Raw genomic sequence first — 12,503 nt, forward strand, 5'->3', positions numbered from 1 at the left:
TTGTTCCTGGGCTAAAATCTTCCTACTTATGCAAATTACCCAGCATTCTTACGTAAAACCAGGAATGAAAGCACCCTTTACTTATTGTTTTCAGTATAACTACAATGCAGAGACTCATATAATCAAGAACTAATAAAGGACTTAGTAGCTCTGGCTTGGTGGCCCTTCTCAGCTCCCCAACGTTCCTTCTGGCCATGTGAAGCTGGTCATCACTAGCCAGCCAGAGGCGGGGATTCCCCAGAGAGACAGTCCACGTTCCACAGTGTCTCAGCCAGAAGTGATGACAGTTATTTTTATCTTTTTACATATTCTATACCTCAAGTGCCTCTCCATCTCCCCCTCAAATTAATGAAAAACATTCATTCCTCTGTGTGTGGGTGTGCATGTGCAGGAGCGTGCGTGCACACACCCACACATCCACCCGCGCGCACACACACACACACACACAGATTCGCCCAAATATGTGATCAGCGTCAGTGGGATCTGGCAATGTATCAGAGCTTGTTTTAAGATGGAAATGACTATTTTTTCCCACTTTCTAAGGATGGTGTGTCTCTCTGCCCAAGAAAACAGGCTTCTTTCTTGGTGAGCTCCTGCGGCTGCAAGATCTCCATCTTGTGGAGCAGTGTCAACCACAGACGTCTTCCTGGCTCCTACATCTCCAGATGACAAAGCTCAAGTTAGATAATAATGATTTAAGAGAGGGAGCAGGGCAGAATTTCAGAAGCAATGACCAAACTGGGGTTTTAAGACGAGTGGCAGGTTTTGTTTCTACTCTCAAAGAATGGAGAGTGGGTAACTGCTAAGCTAGCCCTCCAACTCAGGACTTGAACCCAAGTTCTGGAGAGACTTTCATCCCAAAGCCTTTGTGAATGGAGGCCTGCCTGCCTTAATATGAACCCCCACTGTGCCTCCTTCCTACCCTCCCATGATTTCTGGATGGAGGCACTCAGACCTTTCTCCTAATCTTATCCTGAAGACAAGGTGAATGCATGCAGACAAATAGCTAAGCAAATATTGCCTCATTATATTCATAATGGATCTGCAGGCTCCCCGACCAGTGCCAGGCAGAGGATAAAGGTGCAACATCCCAGGGCGAATCAGTTCTGCTGTGCCAGGATGCTCTTTCCCCTCTCATCAGAAAGGCTCCCCGGGGGGCCAGCCCTGTGGCGTAGTGGTTGAGTTCAGCACACTCCACTTCAGTGGCCTGGGTTCACTGGTTTGGATCCTGGGTGCAGACCTACTCCATTTGTCAGCCATACTGTGGTGGCATCCCACATATAAAGTGGAGGAAGATTGGCGACAGACATTAGCTCAGGGCTAGTCTTCCTCAGCAAAAAAAAAAAAAAAGCTCCCAGGGCCCAGCCTGGCGGTGCAGCAGTTAAGTTCACATGTTCTGCTTCGGTGGCCTGGGGGTTTGCTGGTTCGGATCCCAGGTGAGGACCTAGCACCACTTGTCAAGCCATGCTGTGCTGTGGCAGGCGTCCCATGTATAAAATAGAGAAAGATGGGCACAGATGTTAGCTCAGGGCTAATCTTCCTCAAAGAAAAAAAAAACGGCTCCCTGGGGTGGCTAGGACTACGTCCAATGCACTGATCTTTCAATTAGACTACCTGTTAGTAATAATAAATGTCAGGTACTAGGGAATCCTGCACAGGGTTGCGAAGAGCACTGGGTTGGGAATCAGGACCTGGTGTCTATCTCCCTGAGGATCTTGGGCTAGCTCTCAATGACTATAGGCCCAGTGTAATCTTTGGCTCACCAGCATAGGATCCCCTCTGGTCCTTGTTAAAGATGCAGACAGTAGTCCCAGCTCCACCCCAGACCAACTGAATAAACTTTCTGGTGCCGGAGGCCTAGGACTCTGCATTTTTGCAGCACATCAAGGTTTGGGACCTGCTCAAGTTTTGGAAGTCTTTACCTGGAAACCCAGCAGCTGGACATCTGACTGCCACGCTTGCTTCCTTCTCTAACGTTCTGTGGTTCTGAGCAGATGCTCATTTTTTTAGGTTGGTCTCCATATTCTCCAGCCACATTCCCATGGCATTACTTGTCACTTGACAGACAATGGCCAATTCACCAGGATTCAACAAGCATTTGACAATAACTATAACTTCATTTCAACCTATTTTGAAAATTAAATATTTCCTAACCCTGGTTGTCAGTGGATACAATGATCATATTAGTATTTGAACATATGACTTGCTCCCCATGTCAGAAAGGAAACATTCAATATTCACTCCATCCCCTTGCCATGACTCTGCAGGAAAACCTCCACATAATAGGATGATCCATCTCCCTTCATGAACATGGAAGTCACTTTCTGGGATTGTGGACAAGCCACTCTCAACTAACTTCCTGAAGATTCTAAGGATGAACTGGATTTCAGCTCTTAAATACTCCGAGCACCTGATCTAACTCTCCAGGCTCTATAATAGTAAGATAGGAAAGAGCAATAATGCCAGACAGTGTTTCAAAACCCTTATTATCATTATTTATCTGTGTGACCAGTTAGTTTATTTGGTTAAATGCCAACTCAAGAAGCCGAGGACATGGTTTTGATCTTTTGTAGGCCAGTTGACTACAATCACTTTCTTTCATGGACCACTCGTCTTGAAAGTGTCAGCCAAAGGAATCTGAGTAATAATGTGAGGAAGTTACTGGTAAAATAACCCTAGGACTGACGTTCTTTGACATTAAGTCAGAAGGTTCTTTAGGTACTAAAGATACAAGCGGTATACACGGCCATGGGCACCCTCAGGCAGAATCTCTTTTAGATTGTTTTGCAGTATCATTTGTTCATTGTAACCCAAGTTAATTCCTTAATTCCATTACTTCCCCAGAAATACACTTTTCTAGAATACAACTGGTGTCTTTATGTGGTTCCTGGCTCACCTGCGGGCTAGTCACTCCAGTGCAGCCTGGATCAATGTCTCTCCCAGTAACTCCTTCCTCCCTTTCTAGGATATAACATCTCCCTTCTTGGATCCCCGAGCTCTGCCTTACTTGCTCTCCCGGCCCCACGTACTGGAGTCCAACACTGGAGATGGCAATATAAACACCTGCAGAGAGCATTCCCATAGCCGGTGCTTCACCCAGGACCCAGTGAACGAACCAGGGTTAACTCAGGGGCTGTAAAATGGAGGAAGATGGGAAAGGGGAGGTTTAAACTCCATCCCTGAATTCTTTTGTTCGTAATAGTAATATTAATAGCTACCACTTATTGAGTATTTAACTTTGTGCTAGCCCTTGGCGACAGTGCTTAAATGCACTATCTTACTTAATTCGCATAATATTCTTCTGCCCCTGTCTCAAATTGAGCTCTAAAGTCTCAATTCCTTCCCTTCTTCCATGTGTGCACCGTGTAGCAGGGTTCTAAGGACAAGACCAAAAATAAAAGGAGACTCACGAAAGATAACTGCGTGTCCAAATAAGGAAAGGGAGAGAACCTTCACCGAAAGGGATTTAATGTCAGAGAGAAGCTGTACATCTGGGTGAGAGATGAAGAGACCGCACCAGGCCAGCCGAGCCTGACCTAGCTACGCATCCTGTTGTTCACGAGGCCTCCCTTGAAGCAGGAGGTGACAGCAGCAGCATCACAAGTTTCCTCTCCCTGGGAGGGAGCACAGTGCAATGTTCACTCCATCTAGTTTGCACCTGGCTTTCTGCAGCTTAGGCACAAATATTCAGTTCATGTCTTTCCTGACACGTCAGGTCAAATGACCCCCTTTCCTCATGGTGGAGGGGATTGTGGCAGGAGCTAGTGAACAGTGGAGGAAGAATTCTTGCTGGAAAGACAGCCCTGGGAGTCTGGGGAGGTGCGGGCCCCCTCGTGGTCACTGGGCAGAGATGACATCAGACCTCTCCTCATGCCTGTAACTGTGGACTCGGCAAGTATGCACACAGCTGAAAGGGTAAGACAGCACTGGGCCTCTCACAGAACCAATCCGTATTCTGGACAAGACCCTGACGACATCACAGATTAAGCTGAGTGCCTGCCACCTTCCAGAGGGCCAGCATCTACGCAGCAAAGACTCCAGACTTCCAGACAAAGTCATCTTCTCCATCTAACCACCATCTCTCTCCTCAAGTCCATGGTGGAGAGACGACAGTGAATATTCCCAAGTCCCTACACCCTGAGAGTCCCCACCGGAGGGTGAGCAGCCTCCTCCCACTCACCGGGAGTCGAGAACCAGCAAAGCCAACCCTCAAAGATCTCTAGCGTCTCTTAAATAAGCTTTTCCTTTCCATTTTCTTCTTTTAATTATTTATCATCCACCCATTTATTTATACAAATATAAAATAGATTTATATAGATTTATATAATATAAACTTTGTGAGGCAGAGTGGAGAAGAGGGCTGGGAGCGTGGGACCCTCCCTGGCTATTTGCAGACGTACTGGTCAACAATCTCCGTGCACTTCTTGCACTTCACGAAGCAGCACCAGTGGAACTTGCAGTGGCAGCGCTCCACCTGGAGGCTCTTGAACTGGTCGTAGCCACGGCCACAGCACATGAGCTCACAGCCGTCCATGCCCTCCGAGGTCTTGTTGCAGAGGCGTCCCTGGGTGCCCAGGGAGCCTGTGGTCTCGTTGCGCAGGCAGTAGTCAGGGCTGGGGTCCACGTAGACCAGGTCCTCCGGGGTGGGCTGGTTGAAGCGGCTGTTGACCAGCTCCAGCTTGCCTTTGCGGGTGATGCGCATGGCAGCTGCGCTGTCATATTTCTCCTTCAGCTGGTCCCCCACCTTGCGGAACTCGGCCAGCTGGAGCCAGCAGGTCTTGAGGCTGCAGGACCCTGAGACACCGTGGCATTTGCAGGCTATGTCTGCCATTTTATACACAGCCTGAGGAGAGAAAGAAGGGAATAAGAAGGAGCATCTTGATGGAAGATGTCAAGAGGGTAGTGAGGGTCACCCCAGGCCAAGTACAGAAGAGGGCTGAGGGGGTGTGTGTAAGGCGGGGGTGATAACTTTTCAAATGCACACAGAGATCTTTCCAGGATCCTCAGGTGCTCAGATTGAAAGCAGACAAAAAAAGCACCACACAGAAAAATTGAAAAACGCTGGGAGGCAATGCTCCTGTCTCATCAGCTACTAGGATGGCGTCTGGAGCACCTGCACCTTTGACTTTATCCATTTCTTATTACTTGAAATTTCTTACAATAAATGAGTCATCTTTACCATCAGGGAAAAAAAGGACATGTCTCTGGTGATCAAAGTCTGAAGCAACAAATAAAAACCAACAAAAGCTGTCTAGCATTTAAGTACAACTCAGAAAAAAGAATTCGGTCATCATACAAGCCCATAAGAGAAACTGCTGGCACGGCCGGGTGAGCCAGAAGCCCTCCCTGCCTGGCCAAATCCCCCAAGAATTCAACGTCCCTCCTTCTGTGTTAACATTCGCTCATTAACTTCACAGTCATCAGGAGCCTCGCCGTAAACCACACGACGACGTTTGTGAGCAAGACCACTTTCTTCCACCCCCGCACTCCAGACACCCCCTGGGAGAGGCCGTGAGCGTGGAGGGAGAGGGGCGTGGCCCTGGGCAGTAGGAGAGCAGGTCCAGGGCCGGCCTGTGGGGTGATGCATTTGAAAACGAATGCACCCAGAAGTCACTGAACCACAACAACGTGGCGTGGATTTGAACGTGGGTTATCCCAAACCAAAATTTAAAAGCAAGATTAGACCAGAAAGCTGCTTACAAAGTGTTTTTCAGTGAAAGCATACTGATGCATTGTGTCAAATAACCCTGGCAGCAGGCCCAGAAGTGCAGATGGCAGGAGAAAAATGCAAGCCCGCTGCGGAACATTTTCTTATGCTACAGCTATTGTCACCAACTGAGTCGAGACTCATTTTTCAAGGGCTTCTCTCAGATTTCTTTTCAAGAGTCCCCAGATTGTGTCTTTATTCAGCACTATGCAGAGACCATTGCAGGTGCAAGAAAGAGCTTAACCATCATCAGCTCACATTACTTTGGTCAAAACTCTTCCTGATTTTTTTCTGGTATGGAATTATTCCCACTTCTTTATGGTGGAGAAATTGAAGCTCTAGAGAGGCTCACTAACCTGTCCAGGGCCACCCAGAAGGGCGTCCGAATGACTAGCACTTCCGCCTCCAGTCTTGGAGCCTAAACACAGCTTGGGGGGCAGGAGGAAGGAAGGCTCCTCCCCAAGGTTAAAGGCACCAGCCCTTGGCTGGCAGCTCCAGGCCCACAGCATAAAGGAAGCGACACCCCATTCCAACAGGCACTTCAAAGACAGGGCCTGCAATTATCCTTCTGGCACAAATCCCCCAGGTCTGAGCTGGAGCCTGACATTCCTCTGGAAATGGTCCTTGGTTTAGAGAGGGATGTCAGGCATCTGGCGCTGCTGGAAGAGGAAGCTTTAAGGGCGTAAAACTGTGTACCCTGCCGCTAAGTGACTAAGGGGGACAGGATAAGCATCTCCACTGGGAGCAAACACTGAGGGAGATCTGGGGAAAGGGAGTCAAAGCAAGACTCACAGAGTAAGGATAGGAAGTTTAGGAAAACAACTCCAGAAGCAGAGGGTCACGGACCCTCGCCAGTGAGACATTCATTCCACCTTTCCTCTAGGAAGGAAGACATTGTAGAGACAGTAATATTCATATTTTAAAATATTTTACTATTGATAATATATATAAGCTCCACTTGTAGGAGAAGGGGGAAAAATCCTAATTTTTGGCCTTTCCTGCTAACTGAAAAAGCAATAAGATGTTTTTAAAATTTTCCTGGTTGTACATTTTGCTCCCTGGCAAAGCCCCCACTAAGCCCATCTTCAACATCTATCTAATGGTGTGACTGAGCTTGGTAAGTGACAGGAATGCCACAAGAATTAGGCAACTTTTATCTGGAACATGCTTAGAAGCCCTTGAGTGACAAGGCAGTATCTACCCATGGGTCTTGCCATCAGTATCTAAAACGGAGTTACTAGAGACTCTTAAAAGCCAGAAGTTCCTTGTAAATATGCCCAAGATTTACTCTGTGGTCAAGATATCAGATCCCAGATATTCTATTTAAAAAAGAAATCTGGGGGCCGGTCCGGTGGGCAGCGGTTAAGTTTGCACATTCTGCTTTGACGGCCCGGGGTTCGATGGTTCGGATCCTGGGTGCAGACATGGCACTGCTTGGCAAGCCATGCTGTGACAGGCGTCCCACATATAAAGTAGAGGAAGATGGGCATGATGTTAGCTGAGGGCCGGTCTTCCTCCGCAAAAAGAGGAGGATTGGCAGCAGATGTTAGCTTAGGGCTAATCTTCCTCAGAAAAAAAAACAGAGAAAAGAAAAAAGAAATCTAGTTGTAAAATACTAGTCCAGGGAATTTTCAATCCCTGCTACTACTTAGTCCTTCCTTGAGAAACTTCTTGCGTAGGCGTGAGGAGGTGGGTGGGGAGTACCTTTAGCCTCAGATGGTGATTGATGGCAGAGCCCTGTTCCTTGGAGAGAGGATAAAAACTAGAGAGGGACAGGAATTCCCAATCTGGAGCCGACAGAGGCAAAGGGAGAGATAAAGGGCTATGGAAGAGGTGTGGAGACTGGAGGAAGGGAGCCAGAGACAGGGAGACAGACAGAGGAAGACAGGGAGGGTGGGTAAGCGGGAGAGGCAGATGGAGGGGAAGGTGCTGCCAAGATAAGGGCTGAGCACAAACAAACAAACAATTAAGGGCAATAAAATGAGGAGCCAGCAGAAGTGGGGTCAAGACTGTGACTGAAATGAGGCCCAGATTAGGATGAATGCCTAGTCACCTCCACATCTGCCACAATGCCCCAACGACAGCGAGCAGAGACAGGGAGCAGAGACAGGGAACAGCCTTCCGTGAATTTGACCCCTGACTCTTACTCGGAGGCAATATGGGAACTTCCCTCTGCATGTTCACATGCACCCACCCATGGCAGGCACAGTGAGAGCTGTTGCAAAGAGCTCAGATGGCGATCCATGTCCTCAGAAACGCACAACCAATAAGACGCACAGCCAACAAGACGAGGTGGAGGAAGCAACACCGTAAGGAAAGTATAAAATGCTCTAGGGCAGTGCAGACGCAGAGACTGCAATTAGGGGGGAGGGGAAGATTTTAAGGAGCAGGTGGTATTGGAACTGCGATCTTGAAAAATGGATAGAATTGGGGCATTCAGGAGATAAATTGCAGATCTTAACCTTTTCCACCAATCTTTCTGTATTCCTCATGCTTAGACACCCAAAGACTGGCAAATGGACTGGCAAATAGAGAGAAAGCCCTAGGAGACTGAGGCAGCTCCTTCAGGGTAGAAGGTCAATCCAGGATGGCTCTGGTCTCTTTGCCCTGGTTTACACCACACAAACCACAGAACTCCTAACACTGCCGTAGATCGACACCACCCCTCAACGCACTCACACTCATATCTGGCTAAACAAAACTAGCCTCCAAGTATGAGATATGTAAGAAAGACACTGTGCAAAGGACCAATTCTAATTTCTTTCTTTCTTTTTTTTTTTTTGAGGAAGATTAGCCCTGAGCTAACATCTGCTGCCACTCCTCCTCTTTTTGCTGAGGAAGACTGGCCCTGAGCTAACATCCATGCCCATCTTCCTCTACTTTATATGTGGGATGCCTACCACAGCATGGCTTGCCAAGCGGTGCCACGTCCACACCCGGGATCCGAACCGGCGAACCTGGGCCGCCGAAGTCGAACATGTGCACTTAACCGCTGCGCCACCGGGCCGGCCCCCAATTCTAATTTCTGCTTGACATCGTACTATTGATGATGCTGATTGACACAAGCAAGTGTGCTGTGTTCTACCAAGCCAACATCACACAATCCCAATTCATATAACAGACATTCCCAATTCCATGTATTTGAAATGTGCTCCCATGAAACATGAGTTAATCTTTTTAAAAAACTGATATATAAACACATGTTCAGAAATAGATGCACATCCTGTTACTGAATCAGTAATGAAGCAACATCAAATTTCTGAATTTACTTCTTCTCAAGAAACTGCCATTCTCATTTTTTAATTAGTCCGTTTTTGGTCTCACTATAGTACCTTGCCTGGGCCCCCGAGCCAGCTGCTTGACACAGACCTGAGTGTGGACAACATTCCCAGAAAGAAGTCTCTGTTGTTTCCTGAGAGGTCTGTGGTTCCCCGGCCCTTTGCCACCACCCAACACTCAGATGTCAGACTTCTCTAGAGGGGGAACTGGATGGCCATCCACACTCGCCTCCACACTGGATGCACTGGGGGAGCCCTCCAGTTTCCTGAGGCAGAGGCAGACCACGCTGGGGCAGCAAAGGAAAGAGGGGGCCAGAGCCTGTGCTCAGAGGTGGCGTCTTCCTGAGCAGGGTGCAGGCAGAGAGGGCACATGCTCCTCAGCACACCAGAAAGGAAGCTAACGCTGCTGCCCAGGTGTGCTCTGCACACACAGTAAACCTAGCTCACCTCAAAACCTCTATGTCAGTTTCTACTGAGATGGAGGCTCAGAGACAGTCACATCTTACATGAGATTGGTGAGACTGTCTCCTTAGCCTTCAAAAGATGGTTATCTTTCACACTTCCACTTACGTTTAAAACTCCTAGCATAGAAGTGTTTGCCATTAGCACTTGAATGTGCTTTTGGACTGGGTTTCTGGATACGTACGATAGCAGCTCTTAAAAGTCAGCGCTGGTTTTACCTGAACCCCCAACAAACCATAAACCCTAGACTAAGTCTAATGGCCCAAACTTCTAATCATCTGTCTGTCCAAATGACAAAGGAGGAGCAGTCCAGACAAGGACTCCACTCCCTATGTCTGGAACTCTGATCATAAGGCTGCACCCAAGTCCTATAGGGACAGATGTCCTGTGGAGAAATAAATAAGGTTAAGACAATGACAAGTGCACAAGGACAAGTGCCCTTGGGAAATGGAGCCTTTTGAAAGCGATGAGTTCAATGTGGGCATCTAGGCAGCAGCTGTAGGTAAGAACCTCTGTGGTCAGACCAGCTCCCCTCCTTGATGGCCAGGCCCTGGCTCTGGCTCAGCCCAGGAGCAGCCCAGCCGGTCTACGGTGTGTGTGGAGGTGCAGGGAGGTCCAGCTTACCCTTCGACCCGCCTCGTTGTTCTGCAGGTTCATGAGCACTCGGCCCTGCTCCTCAGACCCTTTGGCAAAGTTCTTCTCCCGCTCCCGGGCATCCACAAACTCCTTAGCAAAGCGGTAGCCATACTCCACATTGTCCCCACAGCCACCCCACAGCCAGTCCCGGGGAAGATCCTTGGGCCGTGCTGTCCGGCTGCAGCCGCAAGTGGAGAGCTCACCCTCGCGGCAAGCCCGGCTGATGGCGTTCACCACCCCTGCAGCACTCACTGCGTAGGTGAAGGCGGTCTCTCGGCTCCCTGCAAGAGAAGGCAAGAGAGGCGGGAGAGAAGGAGGTCAACTCTGTAGCAGGGCCTTTCCTTTCCCTCTGCCTCCTCTGGACCCGGAACCATCAGCTGGGCGGTAGCTCTCCCGGGACGGGAAACAGTGTCAGGAGGGAGCTCCCTTCACTGCCCATGCCTCAATGGGGAGAAACTTCTCTTGATAACGAGCTGAAATGTGCCTCCTCTGCCCTCTGAACACACAGCATATAATGACTCCCTCCAGGGCTGGCCTACACTAACATCCATTCCACAGACGTTTACATGACCAGTAGATTCCTAGGAGGCAGACCGCGATGGAAGGAAGAGTGGGCATTAAAGAATTTATGGAACATGTGGGACAAACAGAATGAGAGTGAGTAGAAATCATGGGACCGATAGCAGGACTCTTTATGTTAGCAAAAACATCTCCCTCACCACACCGATTTCTCACCACTCCATGAGCCACACATCTGTCTTTTTTTATTGCTGCCGTTATCTAGCTGGACAGTGGCAGAGATCAGCAGCAGAAGGCAAGCTAGAATTACAATGTCTAGCACCATCCAAGCTGTTTCCCTCTGGTGAACGCTGCCTCCTCGTTGGAGAGCACTAGGGAACCACATCTACAGGACACTCAGCAGGGTCTCTCTGAATATCCTGATCATTTCCAGGAGAAAATCTGAACTGTGTTCCTCTTTATTGCTGTAGTGAGCTGCTTAAAAGCTCATATGATGTGTGTTCTACTTCAATAAAAGTGTTTATAAAAAATACTACTGAGCCACCAGGGAAATTCAAAGCAAAATCATAATGAGACACGACCTCACACCCATGAGGATGGCTATAATCAAAAATGTACATGATAAGTTGGTAAGGATATGGAAAAACTGGACCCCTCACGTCCTGCTGGTGAGAACATTAACTGGTGCAGCTGCTTCAGAGAACAGTCTGGAAGCTCCTCAAAAGGTTAAACATGGAATCACCACATGACCCAGCAATTCCACTCCTAAGAACAAATCCAAGATAAACGAAAACATATATCCACACAAAAACTTACACATGAATGTTTATTGGAGCATTATTTGATAATAGCCAAAACGTGGAAACAACCCATATTGTCCATCAGCAGATGGATGGGTAAATAAAAAGTGGTATTATCCATACAATGGAATATTATTCAGGCATAACAAGTAGTAAAGTCTTGGCACATGCTACAACATGGGTGAAGCTTGAAATAATTATGCTCAGTGAGCCACTTAGCATTTTGTATCTGTATTGAACCAAATACAAAGGCCACGTATTGTCTGATCCTGTTTATATCACTTTGATAACATGAAAATTCATAGAGACAGAAAGATTAGTGGTTGCCTAGGGTGTGGGGAGGAGTGGGGAGAGACGGAGAGTGCCTAGTAATGGGTATGCAATTTCTTTATAGGGTTATGAAAATGTGCTGGAACCAGAAAGTGGTGATGGTTGCATGATCTCGTGAATATACACCGAACTGTGCACTTTAAAATGGTGAATTGTATGGCACGTGAATTATATTTCAATAAAGCTGTTATAGGAAATAATAAACAATACTCATATGGACTAGGGTATGGAGGGAAGGGAGTGGTTCTTAGTGGGAAACGCAGATTCAATCCTGATCTCAGCTACTAAACCAGCCAGAGTCTTCTGCTCCCCGTGGCCTCCTCTCCTGCGTCTCCATGGTCAGAAGTAGACACCCACAACCCTGTCTTGGCAGGCGGAGAGGGAAGCAGTCTGCAATCAGTAATAGGTCTAGAGAGATCTCCCACCTTACCTACTTTTTGATTATCTAGGTGCGACACAGCGACATCTACAACCAGACCACACTGGGCAAGTCAGCTTTTCTCAGTTAACCAGGGGTCAGCTTCTGGTCAGATGTGGACTAGAAGCAGCACAAGAAAAACCCAGGTGACGCAGGAAGTCACACTCATGATTCAGCCATCAGGACGGACATTTGAGCCAGTGCTGAACCACAGCTAGAGACCAGGGATCTGTCAGGTCAAGAGCCAGATGATGGGTGTGAGCTCCCGAGAGGGCAAGATGGCCAAGAGGCTCTTAGGGAGGAGGACTCAGGGACTCATGACCTGGCATCCTGGGACAGGAAGGAGCCTCTGA

At 48.1% G+C, this 12,503-nt stretch overlaps 1 protein-coding gene across 8 annotated transcripts in view; it reads right to left on the reverse strand.

Annotated features, from left to right (window-relative positions):
* Positions 1-3,451: 3,451 nt before the first annotated feature.
* WNT5B (Wnt family member 5B) overlaps positions 3,452-12,503 on the reverse strand; it is a 97,870-nt gene continuing 88,818 nt past the window's right edge. For all 8 annotated transcript variants that reach the window (XM_070620371.1, XM_070620367.1, XM_070620369.1 and 5 more), the window contains 2 exons: positions 10,072-10,364; positions 3,452-4,843 (listed from right to left, as the gene is read on the reverse strand). In XM_070620371.1, coding sequence (XP_070476472.1) covers positions 4,385-4,843; positions 10,072-10,364 — 752 coding nt within the window. In that variant the 3' untranslated portion in view covers positions 3,452-4,384. The remainder of the gene's footprint in view (positions 4,844-10,071; positions 10,365-12,503) is intronic.

The sequence above is a fragment of the Equus przewalskii genome, chromosome 5 (assembly GCF_037783145.1).
Source record: "Equus przewalskii isolate Varuska chromosome 5, EquPr2, whole genome shotgun sequence".
Lineage (NCBI taxonomy): Eukaryota > Metazoa > Chordata > Mammalia > Perissodactyla > Equidae > Equus > Equus przewalskii.